Source organism: Populus nigra, chromosome 8 (assembly GCF_951802175.1).
Source record: "Populus nigra chromosome 8, ddPopNigr1.1, whole genome shotgun sequence".
Classification (NCBI taxonomy): Eukaryota; Viridiplantae; Streptophyta; class Magnoliopsida; order Malpighiales; family Salicaceae; genus Populus; species Populus nigra.
Genome location: NC_084859.1, coordinates 7,810,871 through 7,837,921, shown reverse-complemented (window position 1 = coordinate 7,837,921; position 27,051 = coordinate 7,810,871). Strand labels below are relative to the sequence as shown.

At 30.5% G+C, this 27,051-nt stretch overlaps 2 protein-coding genes across 3 annotated transcripts; both read left to right on the top strand.

The window, feature by feature from the left end:
• The first annotated feature begins 6,077 nt into the window (after positions 1–6,077).
• LOC133701020 (golgin candidate 5-like) lies at positions 6,078–15,934 on the top strand. Its single transcript, XM_062124769.1, has 20 exons — positions 6,078–6,305; positions 6,494–6,708; positions 7,006–7,973; positions 8,745–8,816; positions 9,397–9,471; positions 10,705–10,819; positions 11,142–11,203; positions 11,324–11,371; positions 11,902–12,186; positions 12,286–12,345; positions 12,453–12,536; positions 12,640–12,705; positions 12,788–12,886; positions 12,967–13,185; positions 13,725–13,839; positions 13,921–14,141; positions 14,354–14,413; positions 14,533–14,646; positions 15,379–15,453; positions 15,596–15,934. Exons 2-20 carry the CDS (start codon positions 6,555–6,557, stop codon positions 15,629–15,631), a joined length of 2,928 nt encoding a protein of 975 aa, XP_061980753.1. The 5' UTR covers positions 6,078–6,305; positions 6,494–6,554; the 3' UTR covers positions 15,632–15,934.
• Positions 15,935–23,814: 7,880 nt separating this feature from the next.
• LOC133701316 (cytochrome c-type biogenesis CcmH-like mitochondrial protein) lies at positions 23,815–26,430 on the top strand. Of its 2 annotated transcripts, none has more exons than XM_062125190.1 (4): positions 23,815–23,903; positions 24,521–24,698; positions 25,744–25,875; positions 25,962–26,430. In XM_062125190.1, the coding sequence occupies exons 2-4, from the start codon at positions 24,552–24,554 to the stop codon at positions 26,160–26,162; spliced, it is 480 nt and encodes a 159-aa protein (XP_061981174.1). In that variant the 5' UTR covers positions 23,815–23,903; positions 24,521–24,551; the 3' UTR covers positions 26,163–26,430. The 2 variants fall into 2 exon arrangements, with proteins under 2 accessions (XP_061981174.1, XP_061981173.1); XM_062125189.1 differs by lacking the exon at positions 23,815–23,903 and adding an exon at positions 23,943–24,258.
• The last annotated feature ends 621 nt before the right edge of the window (positions 26,431–27,051 follow it).

Genomic DNA, 27,051 nt, shown 5'->3' with positions numbered 1-27,051 from the left:
TTTATAAATAAAAAAAACTTAAAAGAATTTAATAATACATTGAAGAGTTTTCATCAAGTTAGCGTCATGTTTTGATTAAGCCTAAATCTTTGTTTTAAAAGCTAGGTTGATGTCTCTTCCAATTTTAGAGACCAACAAAGACGAACAAGGTTAATAATAAGTTCATGAATGTCCTCTTACTAGATACCAAACTAGGAAAAGCTTAATATTCTTTTCAACCTTTTTTTTTCCTTATAAATAATAATGATAATAAAAAAGCCAAGAAATATATATATATATATATATATAAAGAACAAAATTGTCAAGTTACGAGACTCTTGATTTAGGGCTTGACGCTAACTCAATAGACATCCACCAAAAATAAATAACTTGCAAATAAACTTAGAAAATAATTTTGATGATAAAAGGCATGTGTAAAAATGAATCTAGGAGAAAACACAGAAAATATAACCTTTCATTCAAAAGGATGTGGTAAGGGTTATGTTTATCTTCCCTTATGCATATCCAACCCCTTACTTGAATCTCTAAAACCAATGCATATTTTATAATTCTTAGTCTCCTTAAAAAACTAGGTAGCAACTCCATTTTTTATATTTCTAAATTTAGTTTTTAGAGGTTTCATTTTCATTGTTAGGTGTGAGATATACCAAGAACTAATATGTAGGTGTTTGTTAGATGACATGTACACTAAACTAATCCGTATGAAAATTTTATATAGAAAGATCACTTATATCTATAGAAAGGTTCATGTGACAGTAGCATAAGTGATTTTTAGACTTGAGATCACTACAATTATATAAAATCATTATGTCCCTCGAAAAATTTTAGAGTTGATTTATGTACTTTTAAAACAAGAAGTATATAATGTACATGTCTTTAGAGATAATATTTATTATTTTTTTAATCTCTATACTATTCATGTAAAAAACTCTTAATTCTAAAATTGTAAAACTAAAGCATGTACAGATAAAAGTGATTATTATTATGATTTAAAAACCTGACCTAGGGCAAGGCCTAGGTTATAGGGCGAAAGGTTTAACCTAAAAACATTTTACAGGATCAAAATGATATCATTTTGAAAAAAAATAAAATAAAAATCCAGTGAGTTTTTTGAACGTATTTTACTTTGGATTGACTGGATTGCGGGTCAAACCAAGTTTTTAACTAAGTTAGGCTAGGTCAATTTAGTCGGGTTCTAAGTTAGCAGGGCTCTAGATTGACCCGTCATGTCAATTTAGGTTTTATAACTAAGGTTATTATATTATTATTAATTTCAACACTCAATATAAGTTAAATTAAAAAAAAATTAATATCTAATTGTTTTTTTAATATTTAAGTTTGATAATAATATATATTAAGGGTAAAATAAAATTTTTCATATTTTTTATGTCTTATCCACCACAAACCAAACAAGAGATAGTTATTTTATCTTGTATACTATTACCAAATACAATTTTGTCTTAGTCTCTTCTGTCCTATGATAGTAACCAAATGCTACCCAAGTTATCTTATATAGAAAATAATATGTTGTGATCCTAACTATATGTTACCTGAATTAAGGATAACAAACGAGCATATATTGAGTATAATATGAACTATATAAAGGTATTTAAGTGATTAATAAATGATTCATCATCCTAAGTGAATTATAAAAAATATTTCACATGTTTTCAAATAGCATTGATTATGATATTCTTGTGCAATGTAAAATGAGATTTGAAAAGAGTTTGAAGTTTTATTCAAAGAATCAATTGACTCTGGTGTTAAAAACAAATATGATTTCATAAAGAAGATGCAATTCATTCTCAAATATCCAAATTAGAACATTCTTAATGAATGGATAATAACTACATTGAAAAAATAATCATTAAAATGTTAAGTCAAACCACTTATGACTTGCCTAATATTTAGGGGAGCATAACATATTGTTAGACGGTGCACTTGATCTTCAAATATAAATAAGTCAATTCTTGAATTCATAATAATTAATTTAATTAATTCTATTTTATTTAGGATTGTGATTTATATTTGGCCCAACATATTAGAGAAACTAATGGGTCATACAAATAAAAAAACTATTAGAAAAATAAATAAATTGAGTTGATTAATCAAGTGAGGTTTGATTGTAAATAAATTTTAGAAATTAAAGACTAGGATGTAATTTATGTAATGGATTACAATTATAAACCTAGAAAAATCAAGGACTTGAATTCATATATTTTTAAAACTATCTTGAAATAATATACGTGATATTATTTAAGAGACAAATTGATATTTTTTCATTTATAAGGTTATTAGTTTTTTATATAAATAGAATGGTATACCTCATATTTTTTTTATATAACATTAGATACACCTATACAAATAGAAAAAGTGAAGAAAAGAAATAGCTATCATTCAAGGCATAACAATCCATCTCTTCTAAAAAGGGTTTTAAGATATTTCTAATCTAGTGGTTTGTGCACGTTATTGTTAGAGGTTAAATAATTAGATGATTTGTGGTTTGCAATAACCCTGCATTGAAGAGTTGATCAAATCTCATGGTAATTTTCACTCAAACTCTAAATAACTTTAAGTTTTTCTAAGAAGATCCTTGAGACTCAAAAATAAATTAAAACTTGAGACTAAAAAATAAATTAAAATTACCATTTCCATTATGTTTATGTCTTTTAGGAAACCAATACTTTTTGCTATATATCAAAATTGTTTGCTACCATCATCTCTTCACTTCAAATTCAGTAACTAAAAAAGGCAATTCCAAACCCGTTAAGCACAAGAAGAAAAGCTCAGAAGTTGCAAACCCATTTAAAAAATAAAAATCCCACCCAACCAAAATCACAAAGATATGTGTACTAGAATAAGAGAATCCAACACTTAACCACTATCTTTTTTTTTTCCTGCGAATAACAAATATGCCCACCTTCCTCTCTCACTCCACCAACTATAAATAACTCAGTAGCCCAACTAAGGAGTGCTATATCACTCATTATATATAGCAAATACTATTTATTTTGCTAAAACAGCTAGCCAACTAATTTAATTTATATAGCATGAATTTGGATGCTATAATAAAATGTTAATGGTTGAGCCTTTAAATGTCCCAATTCACTAAAGGGTTTTCTTCCTTTATTAGGTTATCAATATATTCATTGGGATCTCAATTAGTTCAACTTTATGTCCATTTGATTGCTTGGATATATAATTCTCATAGAGGATTTGTTAGCCATAAAAACTCAAAGTAGTTCGAGGATGTTTTAGTTAACAAGCAAAACATATTTATTAATATACAAGATAAAAGCTATACCAAACCAAAGTTATTTTAGGTTTTATAAACAAAAAAAGCCATTGTAGCTTTTAGAGCATTCGTTAAGAATTATCTAGATACATTTACTAGACCTCATGTATTATTGAATTGTGTTAAACAAAAATGAATAGAAATCAAATACTCAAATAAAAATTAAAAATATTTATTAAATACATCAAATAATTGTTATTTTTATAGTAAAATTATTAAGTGTTTACAATATATTCTAAATAAAATATTATATGAATCGATTAGAAGCATCAAATGATTCTTAACAAGAACAAAAAATGGCATTAGGAACTCGGATTCGATAAAAGAATAAAAATCACAATTGAACTTAACTGAATTTTTCTCGATATAAAAATATTTTGAAGGGATATCTTTACATATAATGATTTCTTTATGTGTTTTTTTTTAATTATCCTAGTAAAAAGTTATAAACATCATTAAATTTGAAATTATAGACTTCATTATTTATATGTGAAAAAACTTGTTCCTAGTTTAGTTTGATTAGTTTTTACTTGTTTTCGTGTTTGCACTTTCTTTTGGGTTTAGATAATTTTTTGTTGCATAAAAAGTGATGTTCAACTCTCTCAAACATTTTTTTAAAGCAAAATATACAACTCGGGTCATATATTTAACTTGATTGAATACGCAGAGTTTATTTTAATTAGACAAAAAAATAAAATGACATTAGATGGATCACATTTAAAAAGAAAAGTGATTATAATAACCTGAGAATTTTTTTTTTCAAAAAAGGACACACAATGCATCTTAATCCACAACCTATTAAATATGAAAGAGCAAAATAGGGTAAAAAAGCACATAAAAAAACATGTTTTTGTTTACCCAAGTTAGCATGACAAACCTGTAACCCTGGTAAATAGAATCGAGCTAACCTGGAATATCTTGATAAACCTATAACCCAGATCATGAGATTAAAATAACATGATATAAAAATAAAGAGAATTATAAAATCTTTTTTTTAAAAAAAAACATATAAACTTTTCAAACTCATGACCCAGGTCATTAGACCTGAAATACCTTATTTGAAAAAAACAATGTAGTTCAAGTTTCAATCATTCAAATATTGAAGGATGAAATTGAAAAAAAAAATTTAATTATACAAAAGGATAAAAAAAATACAAATTAAAATAATAAAGATCAAGATTAAAAAAAATAAATTTTATATTTGATATAAGGATGAAATTGAAAAGAAAAATTAATTTAGCAAAAGGACCTAAGAAATAAAAAAAATGAGGATCAAAATTGACATAAAAAATAAAAACAAGTTTTTGATTGAAATGTGAAATTGAAGAGAATAATAACTTTTATAAAAGGGCCAATAAAAAATTAAAAATTAAAACAATGAGGACTAAATTGAAAAACATAATACCATTAATTTGGATTGAAGGATTAAATTAAAAACCACTAAAACTTTTATAAAAGGGCCAAGAAAAAAAATCAAAAGAATAAGGACCAAATTGAAAAATATAATTTTTGATAAATTGAAATTGAAGAATGAAATTAAAAACAAATAAAACTTTTATAAAAGAGTCAAGAGCAAAAAATATAAATCAAAAGAATAAGGACTGGAATTGAAATATCATCAACAAAGATGACCAAACTATAATTTTCAAGTGAGGAGGGAGAAAGAAGAAAAAATAGGCTCACCGACAACAAATCAGACAACCAATGTCGACAAATTCTGCTTTACAAGGAAAAGAACATGGTGGCGCTTTCAACAAGATGTTGAAAGAGCATTTTTAGATGCTGGGAAGCCTCACACACATCTAATAAAGCTGTACACATACTTGTATTTTTTTTTTTATTTAACCAAATACCAAATTTCTCTCAGTTGACTTAATAATAATGAAAAATCATAGTGAATAGATAAAAACTCTTCATGGTGAAAAGATAAAAAATCTTTTAACTCTAATTTTATTTTTTTATTTTTAAGGATATTTTGATTATTTCAATATGCTTTTTAATTGTTTATTATTTTTATATTTGATTAAATATCAAATTATCCATCTATTGACATTATAATAACTAAAAAACTATTATAAAAAATATAAAAATACCTTTTGAGGTCAAGTTTAATTTTGTTTTTTACTTTTAATGATATTTTAGTTATTTTACTGTGTAATTAAAATTATAAAAAATTGAGTTATCCTGATTAATTAGTTATGACTATTGGGTGATGTAAAAACATTTTAGTTTCCTTAGATGCCAATGCTATTTTTTTTTTGGTGGAGGGGCAAAACCTTTATTATATTTTTCCAGTTAACAATATTCCTGAGTACAAGAGCTATAATATTTTTCCAAAATCAATTAGATTTTTTTTTAATAATAATACTAGTTTATTATCGCACATTATGTGATTTATTATTATAAAACTGGATAGATAAACAAAAACAATTTAAATTGCAATAAAATTCATTTACAACATACTAATTTAAGTTCAAAAGATATGTTTGTGTGTGTATACATGTTATTTCTTATGATGTGAGTACAGTAATTTAGTTTAATTAAAAAATATTTTAATATTTTGTATTTATAATAATTAACACCATTCTATTCTCTCATAGGATATAGAGATGAAATCTCTTTTAGATGACGTCTTATTTATGAGTTATAACATCATATTTTAGATTTAAATCCATAATCACAGTGATCATACCATAGAAAAACCATTTACCAATTTTTATTTTTTATTTTTTTTTAGTTGAGTTAAACATCAAGAGTCAAGACTATATATTAGACATTCAAAACCTGTAAAGTACACGTCGAATTTATGGTATAGTAAAGCAATCAGATCCTCCTCTGCCTTCGTATGTGAAAACCTCCATCTCTCTCTCCTTCTATTCTATCCTTCTTCATCCATAAAGAGAGCACCGAAATCCATCAACGGCTCGCCAACACTTTTTATCGGATCGGATCGGATCATCAAGAGCCATGATGTGAATCTCCGCGAAGCCCAACGCATTCCCCAAGCAAGGTTGTTCAATAATCTCCAATGGCAAAACTCCTAATTTTTAGCACTGCATTTAATTCAAAATCTCACTCCAAATCCCACAATTTGTTGGATTCTATACATTATCTGCTAGATCACGAAATATATTCAATTTCCCATAGGATCTTCTCGTTATGATCCTGTGTTTGATATCAATTTGTGTGTAAATGCAGGGGTGTGATCGGAGATTATTGTTTTATTTTGTTGTCGGTGGTGGGGTGAGTTATATTAGAGATGGCTTGGTTTAGCGGGAAAGTCTCTCTGGGAAACTTCCCGGATCTAGCAGGAGCGGTTAATAAGCTGAGTGAGAGCGTCAAGAATATCGAGAAGAATTTCGATACTGCTCTTGGTTTTGAAGATAAATCTGATTCTAGTAGCACCACTGAAGGTACCATACCTACCACTACCTTGCTCTTGGTTTCGATATTCTGGCTGTTAGAACTTGTGGAATGCTGGAGCTCATGCATACTGTTTTGTTTGTTTATTGAAAATAACTATGTGGTTGATCTCAGTACTTTGCGAAAATGTTAAGGTTTTTGTGCTAGAGCATGGAAGTTGATTTTTCAAATGTTGTGTTGAAGCTAGGGAACAACATGGTTGCATGTTCATTGGTTTTTTTTAATGTTCTAACTTATGTGTATTGAGACCCATTTTATTTAGAATCTCCTTTCTATTTTCTTGCTAGCTTCGGGATTATGGCCGGTAATGTCCTTTATGGGGAACAAAAGCGAGGATAGTACTGATGAATCGTCAGGGAAAACTGTATCTCCACAGAAATTGTCTACTGTTGAGGAGACAGAATCTCAAAATTCTGACACCCAACAAACCACATCTGCTGAAGAAAATCAAATGCTCGAGAGGAAAAAAGATGCTGAGCATCCAGAGATTGCTGAGAAAAAAGATGATGTCATTTCAGATACTGGCAAAGCTGAACTTGAATCTGAAATTCAATCAGAGACTAAGGCTGTTGAACCTCCCGAGCCAGTTGTTCATGATGTTAAAGTACCAGAATCAGTTGATGATGTGCAGGGAAAAGAGATTTCAGAGGAGGGCTGTGCTGAAAATTTAGATACATTGGAGGTCCTATCAGAAGCTTCCAGGGTTGATGAAGTTGAGGCTCCTTCCATCTTGCATGATGAGTCACATAATGTCTCTCATACTCCTGATAGCACAGATGAACAAGAGACACAAGCTGAGGAGACTGTAGAACGAAGTTCTACTATTCAAGCTGAGGCATCAAACGAACTGCAACCTGACGCATTGAATGATGTGCAAGCTCAGGCATCAACTGATATCCTAGCTGAGGCATCAAGTGATACCCGAGCTGGAGCTGTGCTTGATTCATCCAGTTCACAGCCTGTTAGTGCTGAAGTGAGTGAAATGGTTCATGAATTTTCCCTGTCCGATGCATCGCCCCTAGATGAGGCTTCAGAAATTGTTTCTGGATTGGTTTCCCAGGCAGATGATGTCCACAATCAGACAGTTGGAGGGGACAATCGAGTCAATGATGGTGAAATTGACATTAAAGATCAACACTTGAGTTTGAGGTCGAATATATCAGACTCTATAGATTCCACGCTTGAACTAGACAAGGTGAAGACTGAGATGAAAATGATGGAAACTGCACTACAAGGTGCTGCAAGGCAAGCTCAGGTATTACCTTGTGGCACAGATATATTATGCAGGAAAAAACAGGCTTGAAACTTAGCCTCACTGCTGAATTGCTACTCTTATTGTTAAAATTGGACAACATTACATGTTAATGCTGGACAAAAAGTCAATTTTGGTCCTTGCTGAGTCTTTTAAAGTATACATACTTTTGAAAGATACTGGATCATCTTTTCTTATATTGTTAGAACATTTCACTGGTCGATTCACACAATTTTATCTTCTTGATGGCCTATAATTTATTTCAGTGGATAGAAAGATCCTCTCTAATTTTGTACAAGTTTTTATTGTCTTGTTGTTGTTATATACTAAGCTCCACCAACCTCTCTTTCACTTGATTTTTGAATGACTTTTATGCTTGTTTTCTTCTCCTGTGTGCATAACACTTATTCGTAATGGACTGATATCACTGCAACCTGTGAGTGTTAAATGCTGCTGTCGCGTCATATTTCATTGAAGTTTTGTCTTCTCATGTTTTTCAAATTATGGTTGTCATGCCATAGTCGACCAACCCAGCCCTCAAGGCACACCACCTTCACCTTTCTGCTCATCAAAAGCGCTATTAGTACCTTTATGATGATAATGTTAGCTTGCGCTTCTCTTCTTTTGTTAAGAAGACTAATGAGATTTTGCACAACTGAACTTTTGATCAACAAAATTGGTATTTTTAGTGCTAGTTGTCAAAACTAAACTGTTTTGCAATTCTTTTGAGTCTTTAAGTTAAGCTAAAAGCTAACTCCGATGTTCTTCTTCCAGGCGAAGGCTGATGAGATTGCGAAGTTGATGAATGAAAATGAGCACCTGAAAATTGTTATTGAGGAATTGAAGGTCTGTTTAAATTTTTACTATTTCTGCATATATATACATTACAGTAAAATGGTTACTTTTGTACTTTTATTTTTTAAAAAATGGGTTTTGCCAATTACATTTTAACTGGATAGTTCATTTATTTTGTGTTGCCAAGATTGTTCTTAGTATCTTCTGTAAGGGTTGTGTTTCTTGTCTTAAAAGAATTCTTATTATGTTGTTGGTTGCTAGTTTGATGGTAAAAAAGAAAAAAGAACTGACAATGATGTTGTATATTTACCTAAATATGTGCAAGCCATTCTCTGAACACTTGCTCTTTAGTCCTTAATTCAACCCAAAATATTGATCGTCATCTGCATGTTTTGCATTAGTTGGGTTTGTATCAAAAAAGTAATTTGAACATTTTTTTTGTGTTTTTTTTTTTTGTAGAAACTTGTTCAATTACTCATCTCATCAACTCCCCCCTATTCTGTTTTGATCTCCTTTCCATTAATTGAGAACTTGATTTTACAAATACTATTGTTGGTTAAAAAGATAGTGATTTCTGCTCACTTTCTCTCTGACCTGAATGACATTTTTACTGCTGAATTTTATGCAACAGAGAAAATCTAATGATGCAGAAATTGAGTCTTTGAGAGAGGAATACCATCAAAGGGTTGCAACTCTTGAAAGAAAGGTATGCTTTCTAAAATTTGAAAATTATCACATGCTTTTTTTATTTATATATATTTATTTTTTCTTTTTGCAATTTTAGGAAAAGATAATGATTGGTTATTGGTTGTGGAGATCGAGTATTTATTAATTGAGGCATATGTAATGACTAAGATGTCATGCTTTTATGCTTAATGGCCATATGTTGATCACCATATGAATGCTGTCTAGCTTAGCTGGCCAGGTCACTTGACATGGTCCCAAGTGACTTTGGTTCAAATCCTGCTCTCAGCAGGGAGGGGAGGGATCTAGGGAAGCGGAAGCTATCCCCTGTTTTTTTTTATCAAAGTCCAATTAGCCTCCTAATGAATCAAATGAAAAATGTACACTGCAAGATATTCCATATAATCCAGAAAGACAGTCTTTCAATTTTGTGATATTGCTTTTTGTTGGCTATTCTGATAAAGAAGTTTTCATCATTTATCTACAATACCATTCATGTTGAATATAGGCAACACATTTATGCTCGTGCTGCACTATTATATCTACTAGACTTAGAAGTAATTTCTTACTATGTCTAGTTGCGTGAGATTAGTGGAAGAGGCTTTTTGCTGTTTTGGAGTCAGTGGGTGTCTCTGGATTGGGTGGGGGATTTGTTAATAAAGAAAGTGAGCTTTGGGAGGAGGAAGGACCAAAATGTTTTATGGTTTGTGTAGTGTTTGCTCTGATTTGGAATATTTGGTTCCAGTATTTTAAGAACTCTCCCTTTCAAGCCAACTTTTGTGAAATTTGCTGGCTTCTCTACAGCATTTTGCTTCAGGATCTCTCAAAGGAGTATATTTGGCTAATAATCAGCAGACTGGAGTTGCTTCTTGTCTGTTTTTTTTTTTTTTTAATTTATTTCCAATTCTTTGTTCCTCACCGTGGAGGATACCTTTACCCCCCTTTTGATTTTATTTCTTTTTGGATTTTCCTCTTAATAATATTTCCATCTTTTTCAAAAAAGAAATGGTTTAAATTGAGAATACATGTGATATTTAAAAGCCTGAAAGTTTTGGATAGTACCAATGCCTTGTGGGAGGGCTTGTATGCTGTGGTGGTGCGAGAAACTTGCAACTTAAACTCTTGAGTTTCAGTCTGATGAGCTCCCCTGTGCATTTAAAGTTGAAAAGATTTATGTTTTTTAATGGCAATTAGTCTTATTGCCTTAGGTTTCTTACTGCAGAGATTAATATTGTCTTGGAATGTTTGGTTACAGGTCTATGCTCTTACAAAGGAAAGAGATACACTCAGGAGAGAGCATAATAAAAAAAGTGATGCAGCTGCTCTTCTGAAGGAAAAGGATGAAATCATTAATCAGGTTATGGCTGAAGGTAGAGCCACTCAAGCATTTATTTCCATGTGTAATGAATGTTTCTTCATATTCTGATTCTTTCAGAGGAAAAGATACTGTAATATCTCCTACTCTACCTTTTTATTGCATGTCGAGCAGTGATGAAGTGTGAGGGTTTGTAGAACTAGTCAGGATTAAGGTTTTGAGACATAAATACTTGATTTATTAACAATTGAAGATGGGTCTCCTATTTTTATAACAGTTTTGCATTGGAGGAAACAGTTTTTGATGGAGTTTGCAGAGCAATGAGGTTTTTGTTTCATGTGATCTTTTTATCTGAAGATTTTGTCTATGAATTCCAGGTGAAGAGCTTTCAAAAAAGCAGGCTGCTCAAGAATCTACAATTAGAAAATTAAGAGCTCAGGTATCTAGCAGGCTTACTGATTATCTGAACTTTTGATGTTTCAATATCTAATAGCAATGCTCCTGCCTTTCTGATCTAAGGAATGTTTTGCTTGTTTCCCCTCTTTTTGTGAAATTTTAGATTAGAGAACTTGAAGAAGAAAAGAAAGGTTTGATGACCAAAGTTCAGGTAATTTGATTCTAAACTGTAATGTAGCTGGCTACATATTATCATGACATTTTGACTATTATGCTACCATTGGATTCAAGATGAGATGGACTGTTGTACCTGAACTTTTTTGGCATTCATTTTATGAAAGTTTTCTGTATAAATATATAATAAAAGATATGTTGTCACGGATTTGCAGAGATGATCCAGCATTGATAACATGTAGGGCCTTTTGAATTTGACTTACATCCAATATTTTAATGTTTGTGAAGCATTGCTTAGATTCTGATGTCAGATAAAAGGACTCCTAATACATATTGCTTGCAAATAAATGAAAATCATTTTCTGGAGTGGAGGAACGTTTTTATCCTAATCTGTAAATTAAATGTCATTCTTTATTAGCTTCTTTGTGTTATAATTCGTGTGAATTGCTGCAAAACACTTCTTGTGTTAGTTTCAGACATCATTTAATTGAAATAGCTACCTTTTCTGGTCATTGTTTTGGCATCACCCTGTATTTTATCAACAATTTTTTTTTTATCCACTTCCAGGTGGAAGAAAATAAAGTAGAGAGTATAAAAAAGGACAAGACAGCTACAGAGAATTTGCTGCAAGAAACAATAGAAAAACACCAAGCAGAGGTTTCAGCGCAGAAAATTTATTATACTAATGCCTTATCTGCGGCCAAGGAGGCTGAAGCATTAGCAGAGGCGCGTGTTAATAATGAAGCCAGAACCGAATTAGAGAGTCGTCTAAGAGAAGCAGAGGAACGAGAGACTATGCTAGTTCAGGCACTTGAAGAATTAAGACAAACCTTGACTAGAAAGGAGCAGCAGGTTCTTACTTAATTTTATTGAGATTGTTGATGTGTGCCCACTGATATGCTGTAAATGACTCTCTAGTACACACTTTTTGATTGATTTCTGGTTTCATAGGCCGTTTTTAGAGAGGAAATGCTACGCAGGGACATTGAAGATCTTCAAAAACGTTATCAAGTGTGTTGAACTTTCTCATACCTTGCTGTAAATAAGTCATTGCTTTTGCTTTTGCATTATTCTCTATGTACTTTTAGTTGTGATAACTAGTTTTGTTTTTTCTCTAGGCAAGTGAGCGCCGTTGTGAGGAGTTGATTACTCAAGTTCCAGATTCTACTAGGCCTCTCCTAAGGCAGATTGAAGCCATGCAGGTGGTTTTATATTTTCATGCTTCTTTATAGTTCCCATTGGTGTCCTTGTGAACCTCAAATTATAGGCTATTTTTGTGTGTGATATTTTGTCACTTGGTATTAGGAAACAACAGCAAGAAGGGCCGAGGCCTGGGCTGCTGTGGAGAGATCTCTAAACTCTCGACTACAGGTGCCTGAATGTTATTTCTGGTTATGATATAACATGTGAAACTTGTAAAGACAAATATATTTATTAGTTGTTACATTTTCAGGAAGCAGAAGCGAAAGCTGCTGATGCTGAGGAAAGAGAGCGTTCAGTGAATGAACGCTTGTCTCAAACCTTATCTCGAATTAATGTTCTTGAAGCACAGGTTCATCATCTTTCTATGAAATGTTTTTTGTTAGTGATGAAACTGTTTCATGAATAGTACCTGAAATTGGGTATGCTCAGATTTCTTGTCTCAGGTCTGAACAAACACAGTTAAGTAGGTCCCTTGAAAAGGAGAGGCAGAGAGCAGCTGAAAACAGGCAGGAATACCTTGCAGCCAAGGAGGAAGCTGACACTCAAGAAGGTCGTGCAAACCAACTTGAAGGACAAATTAAGGAACTGAGGCAGAAACACAAGGAAGAGTTACAAGATGCACTAATAAACCGAGAACTTCTACAACAGGTACCACCCTTGGGTTTCTTTCTACTCATGTCTATCACGGTTAATTAGGTTGCATGTGTTTATATTCTGGGTATCCGTTGCTTTTTAGTTTTTCTTACATTGCCAACTGCATTATAAACACAATTCAGTCTTGACAATGCTTAGAAGAACATGCTCAACTTGACATGTCTTAAAAAATGAATCCATGGAAAGGGCACATATTGATGTTTTGTCTGTGCAGCTGAAGAACTTGCTTCTTTTTAATCATTGAATTTTCCCTTCATGAACATGATCTTTTCAATCTGTTAGTAAGAAGATCATCTTGACATTAGAAGCCAATATGAAGTTTATTAATTTAATCCACATGGAATTCATTTTAAGCTGGATGGTTTTGTAGAAGATAATTTTGGCGTTGCTATACAGATTTCTCTGAAATTTTGGCTTCGTTTGGAGATTTCTTTGAAAGATTAGAACAAAAGCTATCTTCCTACTTTATCATATGCACTTAAGTTGCAATGCTGTTTGGAAGATTCATGATTTAAGCTCTTATTTTATTTCAGGAAATTGAAAGAGAGAAAGCTGCTCGTTTGGAGTTGGAAAGGACAGCTCACATCCATTCTGCTTCTGCATCTGATAAAACTCCTATTGCAAGGAGCAACTCTGCTTTCGAGAATGGTCTGCTTTACTTTTGAAATTTACACCAGTTAACCTTGTTATCATGTTCATATATTTTTTAAAATTTTGCTAATTTTACAGGAAACTTAACCCGAAAGCTCTCCAGTGCTAGTAGCCTGGGCAGCATTGAGGAGAGCTATTTTCTGCAAGCATCTTTAGACACATCTGACAGTCTTTCTGAACGGAGGAATCCTGGAGAGGCAACCATGAGTCCTTACTACATGAAGAGCATGACACCTAGTGCTTTCGAATCTGCCCTTCGTCAGAAAGAGGGTGAACTTGCATCATATATGTCTCGTTTGGTAAGGGTATTTTTTTTCTTGAACTTTTCATGCTTAAAGGATCACTTGTTATCACATATTTTCAATCTGTATGCTGTATTGTGCATTCTAGAGCTAAGTTTTGCTGAGTGCACGCTGTGGGGATGTGTTGCATTTGGATGATCATCTGAGTTTATGATTACAATTTCCATGTGCAGCTCTGATGAATTATTTACATTTTTAATATGCTTCAGGCATCCATGGAATCTATCCGTGACTCTCTCGCAGAAGAGTTGGTCAAAATGACAGCACAGGTGAGTTTGTACATGTTCTTTAGTGAGTCACATTTACAGCAAAGGTAATTCCTATATTTTATTGTTCTCCATTATTTTTCCATTTAATTGAGTTCAATGAATATTTTGATCCACTGCAGTGTGAGAAATTACAGGCAGAGTCTGCCCTTTTGCCTGGTGTACGGGCAGAACTAGATGCACTGAGGAGAAGGCACTCTGCTGCCCTGGAGTTAATGGGTGAACGTGATGAGGAAGTACGTATGTCTATCTTGTTTGGAAGTTCCTTTGATTGCAAACAATTTTATCAGCCTTAATGTTCTCATGGAATAAATTGTCTGGTTTGCTGTTGATGTTTTCTAGATCTTATTGCATAATTGAAATGCCCTAAGCAGCCTCAAAAGTTTTTAAGCCAGTTTTTTTTTATCCTTGAAGGAATGTTTGTTTTGATTAGCTTATTAAAGAAATGCATTTTCCTTCTGACGCCCAGAAATGCAGTATTGGCTGTGGAATTAAGTTTGCCCTGAAACATGATTGATCATTTTTACCCCATGGCGTGTTCATTATTTAAATAAAAAGTGTAGAGACTGTATAATGCATTTATCAACTGGAGCGCTGTAGATCTTTGTTTCTTGTTCCGCTTCCTTTTCTTAAAACTGCTCTTCATGGAATGTGCACCTGCTGAATCAAATGGAGTTCTTGAAGAAATGAAAAGTGAAGTAGGGGCTTCAGCATGAAGTTTGTCCAATAAAAATGGGAAGAATAGCACTCGGACTGAATTTTTTTTCATGTAATTGTGTTGGAAGACTCTTTGCCAAATATTAAATTTTATTGATCACAAATAAACTTCTATCGAGATTTCCATTTTGTGATTATGGAAGTGAAATTTCTTGATTCCCTTTATATGTTTAGATGGAATTTCATGATTATAGTCGTGGAATTTGTGTTATATATGATAGCCTGACTTTTTGATGGCTGCATATTTCCAGCTGGAGGAACTTCGTGCTGATATTGTAGACTTGAAAGAAATGTACAGAGAGCAAGTAAATTTGCTTGTGAATAAGGTACTTCCTTTCAATCTTTTTATTTTTTTAATTTTCTCCAAACGTGTCCAAAACTTGTACTCTTTCACTCTTTGTTTCATTTTTTGGCCTGAGTTCTTTTTCACTATTTGTTTCTGTGCTTATGCTTGCAAATTGTTGACAGATCCAAATATTAAGTACATCCTCTGGCAATGCCTGATAAGTTGACTCAACGAAATGTGGTATTTGCCATTTATTGTGAAGCTCAAGGTATAGGATGTCTGGTAGATGTGATTTTGTTCGAACATTTTTTCCCTCCTCTATACTTGTGATTCCGGGCAAGCAGCTTCTCAAGTGTTTTGGGGGATCCTTTTTCATGAAATCCAAAATTGTATTGTAATTGAGATGAATTTGTTGTATAGCAAAAATCAGATCGTGACAAATTTGTTTCTCCAGCTTGAAGATGATTTTGAGTTTTTGGATTTTATTTAGTGATGATTCAAATTCTTCATTACAGTCATAACCTTGGCTGCTTCCATTTTATTTTATGAAGCTGATGAGGTTAATAGGAGACTTTTGAGTGTGGATTGTTTGAGTGTGGTTGTTTTTTAAAGTGTTTTTTATTTAGAAATGTATTAAAATAATATTTTTTAGTTTTTAAAAATTATTTTTTTGATATTAACGTAAGAAAATAATTTAAAAGCATTAAAAATATATTAATTTAAAATAAAAAAATAAATTTTTTTAAAGTGTTTTTGAAATGTAAAAATAAATAATACCTAACTGTTAAGCTTTGAAGGTCATTCTGGTGGCAGAAAGCTCTATGCCTCTGGTCTATGCTTATTCTATTGGATTTTTAGTTTTGTAAATACTTCCTCTCTATATTTCTTTCTATCATTGCAGATGTCTTACAAGTTTTAATGTGCTTGGAGAAAAAGGTAATAATATTTTTGTTAACTTATTTATTCTCATAGATGAGGCATTCTTGATTCTTTCACTGAAAATAAATTTCTTATATTTTTGTTCATTCCGAAAAAATATTATATTTGATCAATATAGGTTAAACAAGGGTTTCATCTTTGGATCAGTTGTTCAGCAAATATAATAATATAATTGAAACGTTATGTAGTCTTCGATGATCAATTGGTAAAAATTTGTTCAGTAAAAGCGAAATTCAAAAAGAGGATCAAAGTGATGGTCAATTTAAATTCACATGAAAAAGATTTCTATCTAATTTTCTTTTTCTTCCTTTGTAGTTTTTTTTAGTTTTTTATAATTTTAATTTTGATCTAAAAATTTAATTTGTTCATATTTTAGTTTTTGAACTTGAAAGAATATAAAGAAAGTTACTTGAAAATGATGAAAGAAAAAGAAAGAGGTTGGTTGGTAAAAAAAAAAAAACTAATTGGTGTTAATGAATTTCTGGAGTAGTTTAATGAATGTGGTGTAAATTGAGGTTCGGTTGATTTAGCGACGGGTAAGTGATTTTTCAAGGTTTATATATTTTGGAGGTGTTTTCAATTAAAACTAGTTGAGAGTAGAGTGCTTTTTGGTCCAAAAACTTGAATTCTAATTTTTAAATCGTTAGAAAAAAGATTAATCACCCACTTTAGAAAAATAGGAGTGGAGCCATCCGCTACTGAGAAAAAGTTAAAAAGCCATGTGTTGGTGGCCCAACGCCCCTCTTGATTTTTTTTTATTTTTTATTGATTTTTTTAAAATTTTATTATTTAATATTGAATTTATTTTTAATTTTATTTTTTTATATTTGATTAATTTTGAATTGAATTTTATAATTTTTTATATTTATTTTTTATAAATTTTTTATAGTTTCAATGTGTTCATTTTTATAATTAAATAAAAAGTAACAGGATATAGCCAGAAAAAAAAGCAACGAAGCAGTTGTAAATTCTAGAACAAACAAAATTCTTCATGTATATATATATATATACATATAATCTTCACTTTTAATCACTAATTACTAATCAAAAATTGGTCGAAATAAATCTTGTAAACATTAAAGACTTACATGTTTATTAATTTTAAAATCTATAAAATTTATCAAAATACATGTAAATTGATCCAAACATCTGTATTAATTTTTTTTAAAAAAAAATATTCAAAACAAACAGCACATGTACGGTTAGCAGACCTTTCAAACTCAACTTTCGCTAGGGAATATTTACTCTTTCATATTTAGGGTTAAGAATTTGTTTTTGAGTCAATCTTTTTAGTCTTTTTTGTTTAATGAACTTGGATTCGTTTAATCGTGGATCAATCAATATTGATGATTTCTTACGCTGGCTTTCTATGAGATTTTGTTTTTTGATCACACCAATTGATAGATTGATCTCCTTTTCGATGATGAATAATAGGTAGTAAGAGTGTAAAACTTGGACGAGAAGATCAGAATTTGAAGTTTAATTTCAAACGGATAGATTTCTGTCCTCTATAATTACTTACTTATTCAAAGACAAACGTAATTTAGTTAAAGCAAGCTACTGAAAAATCTTGTCGCGACTTATTTGAGATAATCTTATTATTGATCTTGTGAATTTAATTAGTTATTTTTCCTGGTTAAATGCTTTTTTAATTTATAGCTTCAATAAGCTTTACTTTTGCAGGGTTTTTTGACCTTTTCATTCTGCTCTTGTCTTCCTATGATATCATGCTAGGTTTTAGACGAGTTGGGTTTTACATCAAGCTATGAATCATGCTAGTTCTATGATGGGTTTCTAGGATTTTCCTCATAAGGCTTTTTCTTGATATAATGGTTTTCAACTTTGTAAGCTGAACCCGATGGAATCTGCAATTCCAAGTGCCTTCATTGTTTATACAGCTAAATAAATAATTATCAAGGACAAAAAAAAAAAAAACCTTGTAAAAAGAACCAAAGTTCAATAGAAAAAAAAAAGTTTAAAAAACCCAAGTTAACTTTACCAATATGCTCTCGGAATAACCAAACATAAAGGGAAAAAAAAAAAAACAAAGCTTGAGGTCAAATAATTTAATGCAAAATAATGAAACTGAAAAAAAAAATATTGAGGTAAAAAAAAGAAAGTTAACTTGACTAACTCGTCATTCACGACATAAAATTGTGATATAAAAGAAAGATTAGACTTTCAAAAAAAGGACCTAACAATAAGGTTAAGTTAAAATACTTATGACTTTTCTAATATATGAGAGATCATGACATGTTGATAGGTGATACACTTGATTTTCAAATATAAATTAATTAATTATTGAATTGATAATAAATTAAATTGTTAGATTTATTTAATTATATTTATTTAGAATTATAATGTATATTTGGGTCAACATATTAGGAACTTAATGAGTCACATATATTAAAAATCATTAGTCCAAAATTAAACCGAGATAATTAATTAAGTGTGACTTGATTAAAAATAATTTTAGAAATTAAGCACTATAATGTAAGTAATTCAAGGATTATAATTCTAGTTCTAGAATAATCAAGTAGGGATTTAATTGATTAAATTTTTAAAATTATCCTTAAATAATATATGGATATTATTTAAGGGGAAAATAGATATTTTATCTTTTATAGAGTTTTTAGATTTTTTATACATATAAAGTTATACCTTTTATTTTTAAGAGGTTGTCTGTTAGACTGAAAAACTTATTAATAGCTTACTTATTCCATGCAAAAAACAACAAATGTATCTTTACAAATGCTCTTGGATTGTTGATGCCAAAGATAAATGTAGAAAATTAAGATAAATATTTTAGAAAATTAAGAAAAATGCATAACAATAAAAATATTTAGAATAGTGTTATTTTCACTTCATAACTTGTTATTTACGCTCTATTTATTAAAAAAACAAACTAAAACTCATGGCACATTTACTGTAGCTCTAGAATTATTGGCTTAGTAAAATAATGACTTTTCCATTCTCAACTAAAAATTGTAGCCTTGGTGGTGGGTATAATAAGGTATTATCGGTTTTTACTGTGAAATTATTAAAATGCCCCTAAATGTGAAAAACACTAAACCGGAGTTCAGGGGCTGTTTAAACTTTTCACTTTTGCTAGTAAAATAAAGTGACTTAATTGCCATTGATTTCAATTTTTTAAAGCTTATGCCTATGAGCTCTTAGTCTTTTCACTGTGTTTTTTTTTTTTGTTTAGATTTTTCCAGTTCGACTAAGAAAAATTTGGTATTTTAGCATAGACAAAATATTATTCAATATTAAAAAGTTGTTAACGCGTGGTGTTCATGCGGTTGTGCGTGGCTGTGTTTGTGCTTTTCAGACAATGCATGTAACGTTGTGCGGTGGTCAAACCCCGACTTCCACAACGTCGTTTGAATCTACCCAGCGACCCCCTCATCATTGAATGGTGTATATGACCAAATTCTCTATGGTTTGGCACCAACGATCTTTTTTCCTCTTATTTTATCTTTCATCATCGATTTTCATGTCTGACCTTGCAAAGTTTCAAAGTAGTCATTCAATTTGTTTTTCTATTCATATTTGGTCATTTTTCTTTTTATTACTTTGTTTTATTCTAAATAAACCATGAAATTAGAATTTTCTTTTAATTTCATCATCCTTTGATTTTTTTATTTGTCAGATGTGGTCCCTATTATTTTGATTACTATTTGTTTTCTAATCATTTTCTTTATTGAATTTATTTTTAATTTCATCCTTCAACATTTTATCTGATTTTATTTGTATTTCATATTTGATATTTATTCTTTTTTTTTCTATTTTTTTAGATCATTTTTTTAAAACTTTTTTTTTTCAATTTTATCCATCGATATTTTGTTGATGGAGAATTTAGCTTTATGATTTTTCCATGTTTGCCTTTTTTTAGGATAATTTTAGCCTTGGAACTTAAGCTACGATTTTGAAAAGTTAGCTTGGGTTGACATAAGTCTTTTTTATATTTTTTCTTATAATTTATTTTTTCAATTCCAACCATCTATGGGGTATCCCAATTCCATATGCCAGGTCACGGGTTATGCAGCATAACCCGGGCCAACTTGAGCCAAGTTTGTTTTGTTTGATTTATTTGTTGTTGTCTAGGGCCAAGTTTGTTTTGTTTGATTTATTTTTTGTTGTCTAAGGCCAAGTTTGTTTTATTTGAGATGGTTTTTAAAGTTGAGTTTTTTAATGATTTTATCCTCATTCTATTAGATTATCCTTATTTTTTATTGCTATTTTTTTTATTTTGTCAAAAATTTTTAATTGATATATATTTTTAATTTTATCCGTAAATATTAGGTGGTTGATAATTGAGCTTTTTGATTGAGTATAAGTCTAGGATTTCACGGGTTACAATTTGATCCTCCTTAAGTTTTTTTTTCTATCCTATTTAATAATCATTTTTTTGATTGCTATTTTTTTTTTACTTTGACAAATTCTTACATTGATATTTTTTTAATTTTATTCTTTAATATTAAACTGATTAAGAATGAAGATTTTTCATTGAGCTTAGGTCTAGAATTTTGCTGGTTATGAGTTTTTAAGATTAACCCAAGTTTTAGAGGTTTTCCTAGGTTTACTTGGCTTTTTTTTTTTCCTTTTATAAGTTCATGTATGTTTTTCAATTTTATCATTCATCTTTTATTCAATTAAAGATTAGGCTCCATTATTTTTATTTATTTGATTTCTATAAAAACTTTCATTGGTTTTGAAAATAACTTAGGTTATATCTAATATTTTTATTTGTTGTTCTTTGTTGAATTTATCTTGGTAGATTTTTCAAATTATTTTTTTTTTCTAATTTCATCATTCAACATCTGATTGCTTAAGAATTAATTTTATTTTCAGTTCCATCCTTCAAGGTTGGAGTTTTTCGATATTGGGTTTCATGATTTTCTTCAATTTTTTTTGTTTTTTTATCCCTGTCCCATCACTTAGACTACAGGTTTGGCCGAGTCTGTTCAGGTTTTTTTAAGATTGCCTTTTTTTTATTTGATGTTTTTTTACATTCTTTACTTAAGTATTGGGTATATTTAGAATTAAGCTTCATAATCTTTTCTTATTTACCTTCTATTGGGTTGTTTCATTTGTATTGTCTAGGTTGCAAGGTTTGGTCAGCTTACCGGATTTGCTGGTTGTTTCTTGGGTTTATTTTAATTAATTTTTTTTTTTAAATTTCATTTTTCTATATTGGATTTATATGGAGGTGGAGTTTGGCTTTTTTTTTTTTTTTTTACTTTTTATTGTCTTATCCTGATCTTAGAACCTAATTTGCATGTTAGGTGTACTCACTTAGGTTTGCTGACATCTATTTTTCTTTTCTTTACTTTCTTTATTTTATTTTTTTTCATATTTGATTGCCTAAGATTTTTTTTGTTTAAATTTGTCCATTTACTCTGCTCTTTTATTATCTAATTAAATTATACTATTTTTTTGCTTAGTCAGTTCTATACCCCGAGTCACATTTTTTTACTTCTTTGAAATACACTTACATCACCCGAGCATTTTTTTTAGTATATAAAAAAATATTCTGGCTTGCAGTATACCGCGAGCCCACAAATCTAGTTATAAAGACTAAAAAAAGATCTTATTGAGTATCTATCTTAATTATTCTTTAATTTTTGGAGAATTAACTTAACTTTTTCTAATATTTTAGATTTAATCTTTAACTTCGAACAAATCAAACTGCTCTCAATCTATCCTTATATTTTATCTCTTTCTCCAATATATCCTTATAGCATATTTTCATACAGACCTACAAAATTATCCTTACTTATAACTCAAATCTCACCTAATTTATTAAAAATAAAGAAATTTGAAAAAGAAACCAATGGTCATATAGTGATAAAATTATCCTCTTCATTTTTTATTATCCAAAGACAATAATCAAGCACTACCTTTATGCTCTTTTTAAAATAATAATAATGAAAAAATAGAATAAAAAAAATCTATATCTTTGTGATTTTATTTTATCTTCAATTGATTATAATTTTATTCTTTAAAATATATTTTTTTTTTCAATAAAATATCTTGAGGACTTATCAAATAAAGATTCATATATAATAGTGAAGTCATAACATCACAAATTACCATACTTTTTAGTTTCTATACATGTATTTAGGCCTCGTTTGTTTGTTGGAAAGTAATTTCTTTTTGGAAAGTGAATTCCGGGAAAGTGAATTATTTTCTAATTTTGGTAGTGTAATGAAAAATAAGTTGGAAAACATTTTCCAGTGTTTGGTCATGTCATGGAAAATGAGTTAGAAAATAACTTATTAATATTTTATTTTTCTCAAGTTTATTAAAATAATGAGGAACAAATCTTACAAATTAAAAAAGTTGAATGAGAATGAAATTGAAAAAAAATATAATTTCATAAATTATCTCAAATAAAATAAATAATAATCAAAATAATTGAGATCAAATCTAAAAAATAAAAAGAATGAAAGATGAAGAAATTAAAATAATAATAATTAACATTTTATAAATTATTTCAAATAAAATAAGTAACAATCAAAAGAATGAGGACTAAATTTGATACATAAAAAATTTCAATAAAAAAATGATAAGGAAAAAGCAAATAAAAATTATAAAAATGAGGACCAAAGTTAATATAAAAATTAAATTTTAAGAGATGAAATTGAAAAATATATATTCAAAACAAAATATATATAACAATCAAAAGTTTGAGGACCAAATTTAATATAATCAGCAAATAATATGATTTTTCTAAATTTTTCACAACTTCTGGAAAGTGATTTCCGCCCAAAATAAAAGGAAAACACTTTCCTAGAAATTAAGCAAAATTTTTCTTTGACTGAAAAGTGTTTTCCGTTGATCAATTTTTCTAATGGCAATGCTTGTGAAATTCATATGTTTGTTTCGTGGGATATGCTATTTAATTAATCCAAGCAATGCTTGTGAAATTCACATGTGAGTAACTTGCAACTTCCGAAAAATATTTTTCGTCCAAATTTTTTAGGAAAACACTTTCTAATGGCAAATAAATACAGGAAAGTTTAGAAAATGATTTTCCAAAAAATAAATTCCGAGAAACAAACATAACCTTAGTAGTGAAGTCATAACATCACAAAACAATATTAGTAATAATTTATGATTTATAGTATATTCTTCATTAGTTTTTTTCTTTCTATTAGTTTTTTTTTAATTAATTTATTTAATTATCACATTTTTATGACACGACATTGCAGCCAGACCCGTATCCAAGGCTATTGGGTTTTGTATTGCAGCTAGACCTACTGGGTCATGCAAGTTTAATGTTATTATTAATATTATTTTTAGGTTAGACGTTACAGCCAAACCCAAGATTCTTGGATATAGCTTTGCAGAAAAACCTAATATTTTTAGATCTTAATTTTTTCTTGGTATATTTTATAAAAAAAAATTAACATGCAACATCATGCTGTTCATGTAAATAGTAAGAACTAAAACTATACACAAATATGGTTATAATAATAAATACAAATAATCGAATGTATCATCCCTCTCCTCTCTAGCGTGAGCGGCGCACGACTGGTTTAAAATGTAAGGGAAATTCTTAGTGAAGAACTAACTTTATTTTCTTATATCTATGGATGGATGACTCCAACTCGGTTTTTTTTTTTCTTAAAAAAAATCTTCTCTTAAAGATAAAGTTAACTTATAAATAGATTCAGAAAAAAAAAAATCAGTTTAAAAATGTTGTTTTAATGGATAAACAAGATAGCTAAAAGCTCTTAATTCATTTTGATATTAGTTTGATTTAATTAAAGATTGTTTTTGACATTTCAAAAACATCAATCATCCAAACACTTTGAGAAACATAACCCCATCAAGCCTGTTAATTCTAAATAGCCAACATCTTTATATTCTCTAATCCACTGGTATCTGTTCGTGTCAGGTATGCGTTCTTTGATTCCCTCTATTTATTCTACTCCCTCTCTGTTTGGAATTCAGCTATTGGAGGACATCTCCTCAATTCAACCAATCAATAGTTTATTGTGTATTCCAACTACGGTTTTCTTGAATTGTATTTCTGGCTTCTCTTCTTGATCAATGGTTTTTTTGGGTCTCGAGGTGCTTACTATGTGTTTGATAAAATGCCTCACTGAGAATTGGACAAATCAAGTATTCTAAAATCTTGGGTTTTTGATATTTGTTAGTTACTTTCAAGTTGGAAGATATTTACCTATTATGGGAAACGAACAAGACGAGGAGTTCAAGAAGGCCCAGGTAGTGGATGCTCGAGCAAGGAATATTAGCCACAATGTTAGGTGCACTGAATGCGGGAGTCAGTCCATTGAAGATTCTCAGGCAGATATCGCCATTCTCCTTAGGAAGGTATATCATGGATGATCTTTTATATCTTGTAAATATTCCGAATAGAATATGATTATCCTAATGCTGCCTTTACATTTTTATTTTCTATTTTCTATGTTTTGGTTCTAATTTCAACTGTGGATTGGGTGTCAAATAACCATCTTTACCTAAGTTGTTAATTGAGATTTTGATATCATATCAGAAACCATCTCAATTTAAAAGTTTAAATTGTTAAGGAGGTTCCAAGTTATGATTTTTATAATTATCTAATAGGAGTATATATTGACTGCCCGGTTTGAGTCCAAGCCACATGAAACTTCTTAATGTTTTTTTAAATGATTCTGATTTATTGCCATGTCCTGTTTTATTTTTTTTTTCATTCTTTTGATCAATCGTCGTATCACCATTTCAGATTTCAGATCGCCCATGGGGCAATTCTTGTTATTGTCCTTGTTCAACGATCCAAACCCTGTTGTCATGTTCCATGATTTAATGACACTTCATTGGACCTTCAATTAAGCTTTGAGTCTATCATTTCAAAACCATGTGGAGTGATGTCAACGTTTTATCTTCAGAAGCTTGGAAAATTTTGATTGTTGCCTTTGTCAGATTTTAACTTATTAAAATAAATCATTGTTAGTGTGCAGTTAAGAGCTTAGGCTTCAAGAGATTCTAATGTTTGTTATATAGTGATACAAACCTTTGTTGATAGCTGCATAGGACGCTCACTGTTGGCAGAGAAACTGTGGAATCGTAGCTGTCTGTAGTAAATTTAGCATGTTTTCAAATACTCCTTTGATGAGAACCTTTTTCCAAACTAGAATTATCAAACAATGGCAATTTAGTGAATGGTTTTTTGTTTAGACTCATTAGTCACAACTTGAATCATCATTGCTACCTCCTAGCATGATATTTGGTTATTTTTCTGCTTTTTGCAATTTCGTTTACTAGACTAGAAGTCTGGTCATTCTTTTCCTTGATACTGATCCCATCTTAGTGCTTCTCTAATTGTCTTTGCTGTCTGACACCATTCAAAACTGACATGCTTATAATATTTGTGATGTAGTTGATCCGTGATGAGATTCAGGCTGGGAAAACTGACAAAGATATCTACAAAAAGCTCGAGGATGATTTTGGGGAGACAGTACTTTATGCTCCAAAATTTGATATGCAGACTGCAGCCTTGTGGCTTTCACCGGTCAGTTAAAGAGCTTAAAAGTACCATCATTTAGTAACAGAAGCTTTCTCCTTAAGTCCATACTTATAATATGAGGTTTTGGGCAGCTTCTAGTTGCAGGTGTTGCTGGAGGATTTTGGGCGTACAAGAAACACAAGCAAAATACTAATGTTCACATCATGGCTCTGGACCTAGTTAGAGGTGCTCCATTGACCCCTAAGGAGAAGGAAACTATGCTGGATATTCTTACACCTCCTCCCCCAGGAGGATCTACTCCATCCTGGTGGAGAAGTTGGACTGGTCGATAATGAGTGTTTTTTCCCTTGATTGTTTGCATTTGCACTTGACTCTGCTCTGATGGGTAGTACCCTGGTAATTATGGAAGGGATGCTGATCAACTTGTTGAAAGGGATTGCCCTTGGTAATGTGAAAGAAGTATGATTGTCTCCCTGATTTTCTGTTGTAACTCCAGAATTCAAATTCACAAGTCTTCACGTTAGCATGCCTAGTACTGATGTCGTATTATTCAATTTCTTCCGTTGGAATATATATATTTTTATCCATATCACACTAAAACTGATGCTTTATTTGTAAGCTATGAATACCAAATTCAACATGTTTGAATCAAACGGATTCCCATGGCTGCTAAGTCTGCAAGTCCTCTAACTTTGGTCACTCGAGAGCAATTATATGTACCTAGTCAACTCAGTTCAACAGTAGCGACAAGCAAATATACGGAATATGGAAAATCATAATCAACAAGCAAATTTAGCTGCTCAAATCAAGCAAAGATTATTAACTTTGTTGTCCAAATTTGTCAACTTTATGCAATTAAGAATTAATTACCATTACCACTGTCTGCGCTTCATTTAGTCATCTGCAGAAGCCTTGACCAAGTCAAGCTCACCTTGTTCCCAAAATCTTAATTCTTCATTAGCTATATCATAACTAGATTCGTGATCGTGGATGTGGGGTTAAATATTTTCTCTATAAATTTGGTACTGGTTTAAGAGATACAAAACATCTAAACAATCTTGTTTTGGTTCAGTTTATGCAGTATTTACATCATTTGACTGCTTAAAAAAAAACTGAACAGTGTACATGATGATAATCGGAGTTTGGTGCTATGTAGTATCGTAGATGTCTTTGCTCTAATCAATGATTGATAAAGACTGAACATTTAGAGCAACGAAGTTC

Coding starts and splice junctions, on each gene's coding strand:
- LOC133701020 (XM_062124769.1), top strand. CDS start 6,555: ATGGCTTGGTTTAGCGGGAAAGTCTCTCTGGGAAACTTCCCGGATCTA. Junction 11,372..11,901: donor GTTTGATGACCAAAGTTCAG/GTAATTTGATTC, acceptor ATCCACTTCCAG/GTGGAAGAAAATAAAGTAGA. Junction 13,840..13,920: donor CAACTCTGCTTTCGAGAATG/GTCTGCTTTACT, acceptor CTAATTTTACAG/GAAACTTAACCCGAAAGCTC.
- LOC133701316 (XM_062125190.1), top strand. CDS start 24,552: ATGGGAAACGAACAAGACGAGGAGTTCAAGAAGGCCCAGGTAGTGGAT. Junction 24,699..25,743: donor TCGCCATTCTCCTTAGGAAG/GTATATCATGGA, acceptor TTTGTGATGTAG/TTGATCCGTGATGAGATTCA. Junction 25,876..25,961: donor CAGCCTTGTGGCTTTCACCG/GTCAGTTAAAGA, acceptor GGTTTTGGGCAG/CTTCTAGTTGCAGGTGTTGC.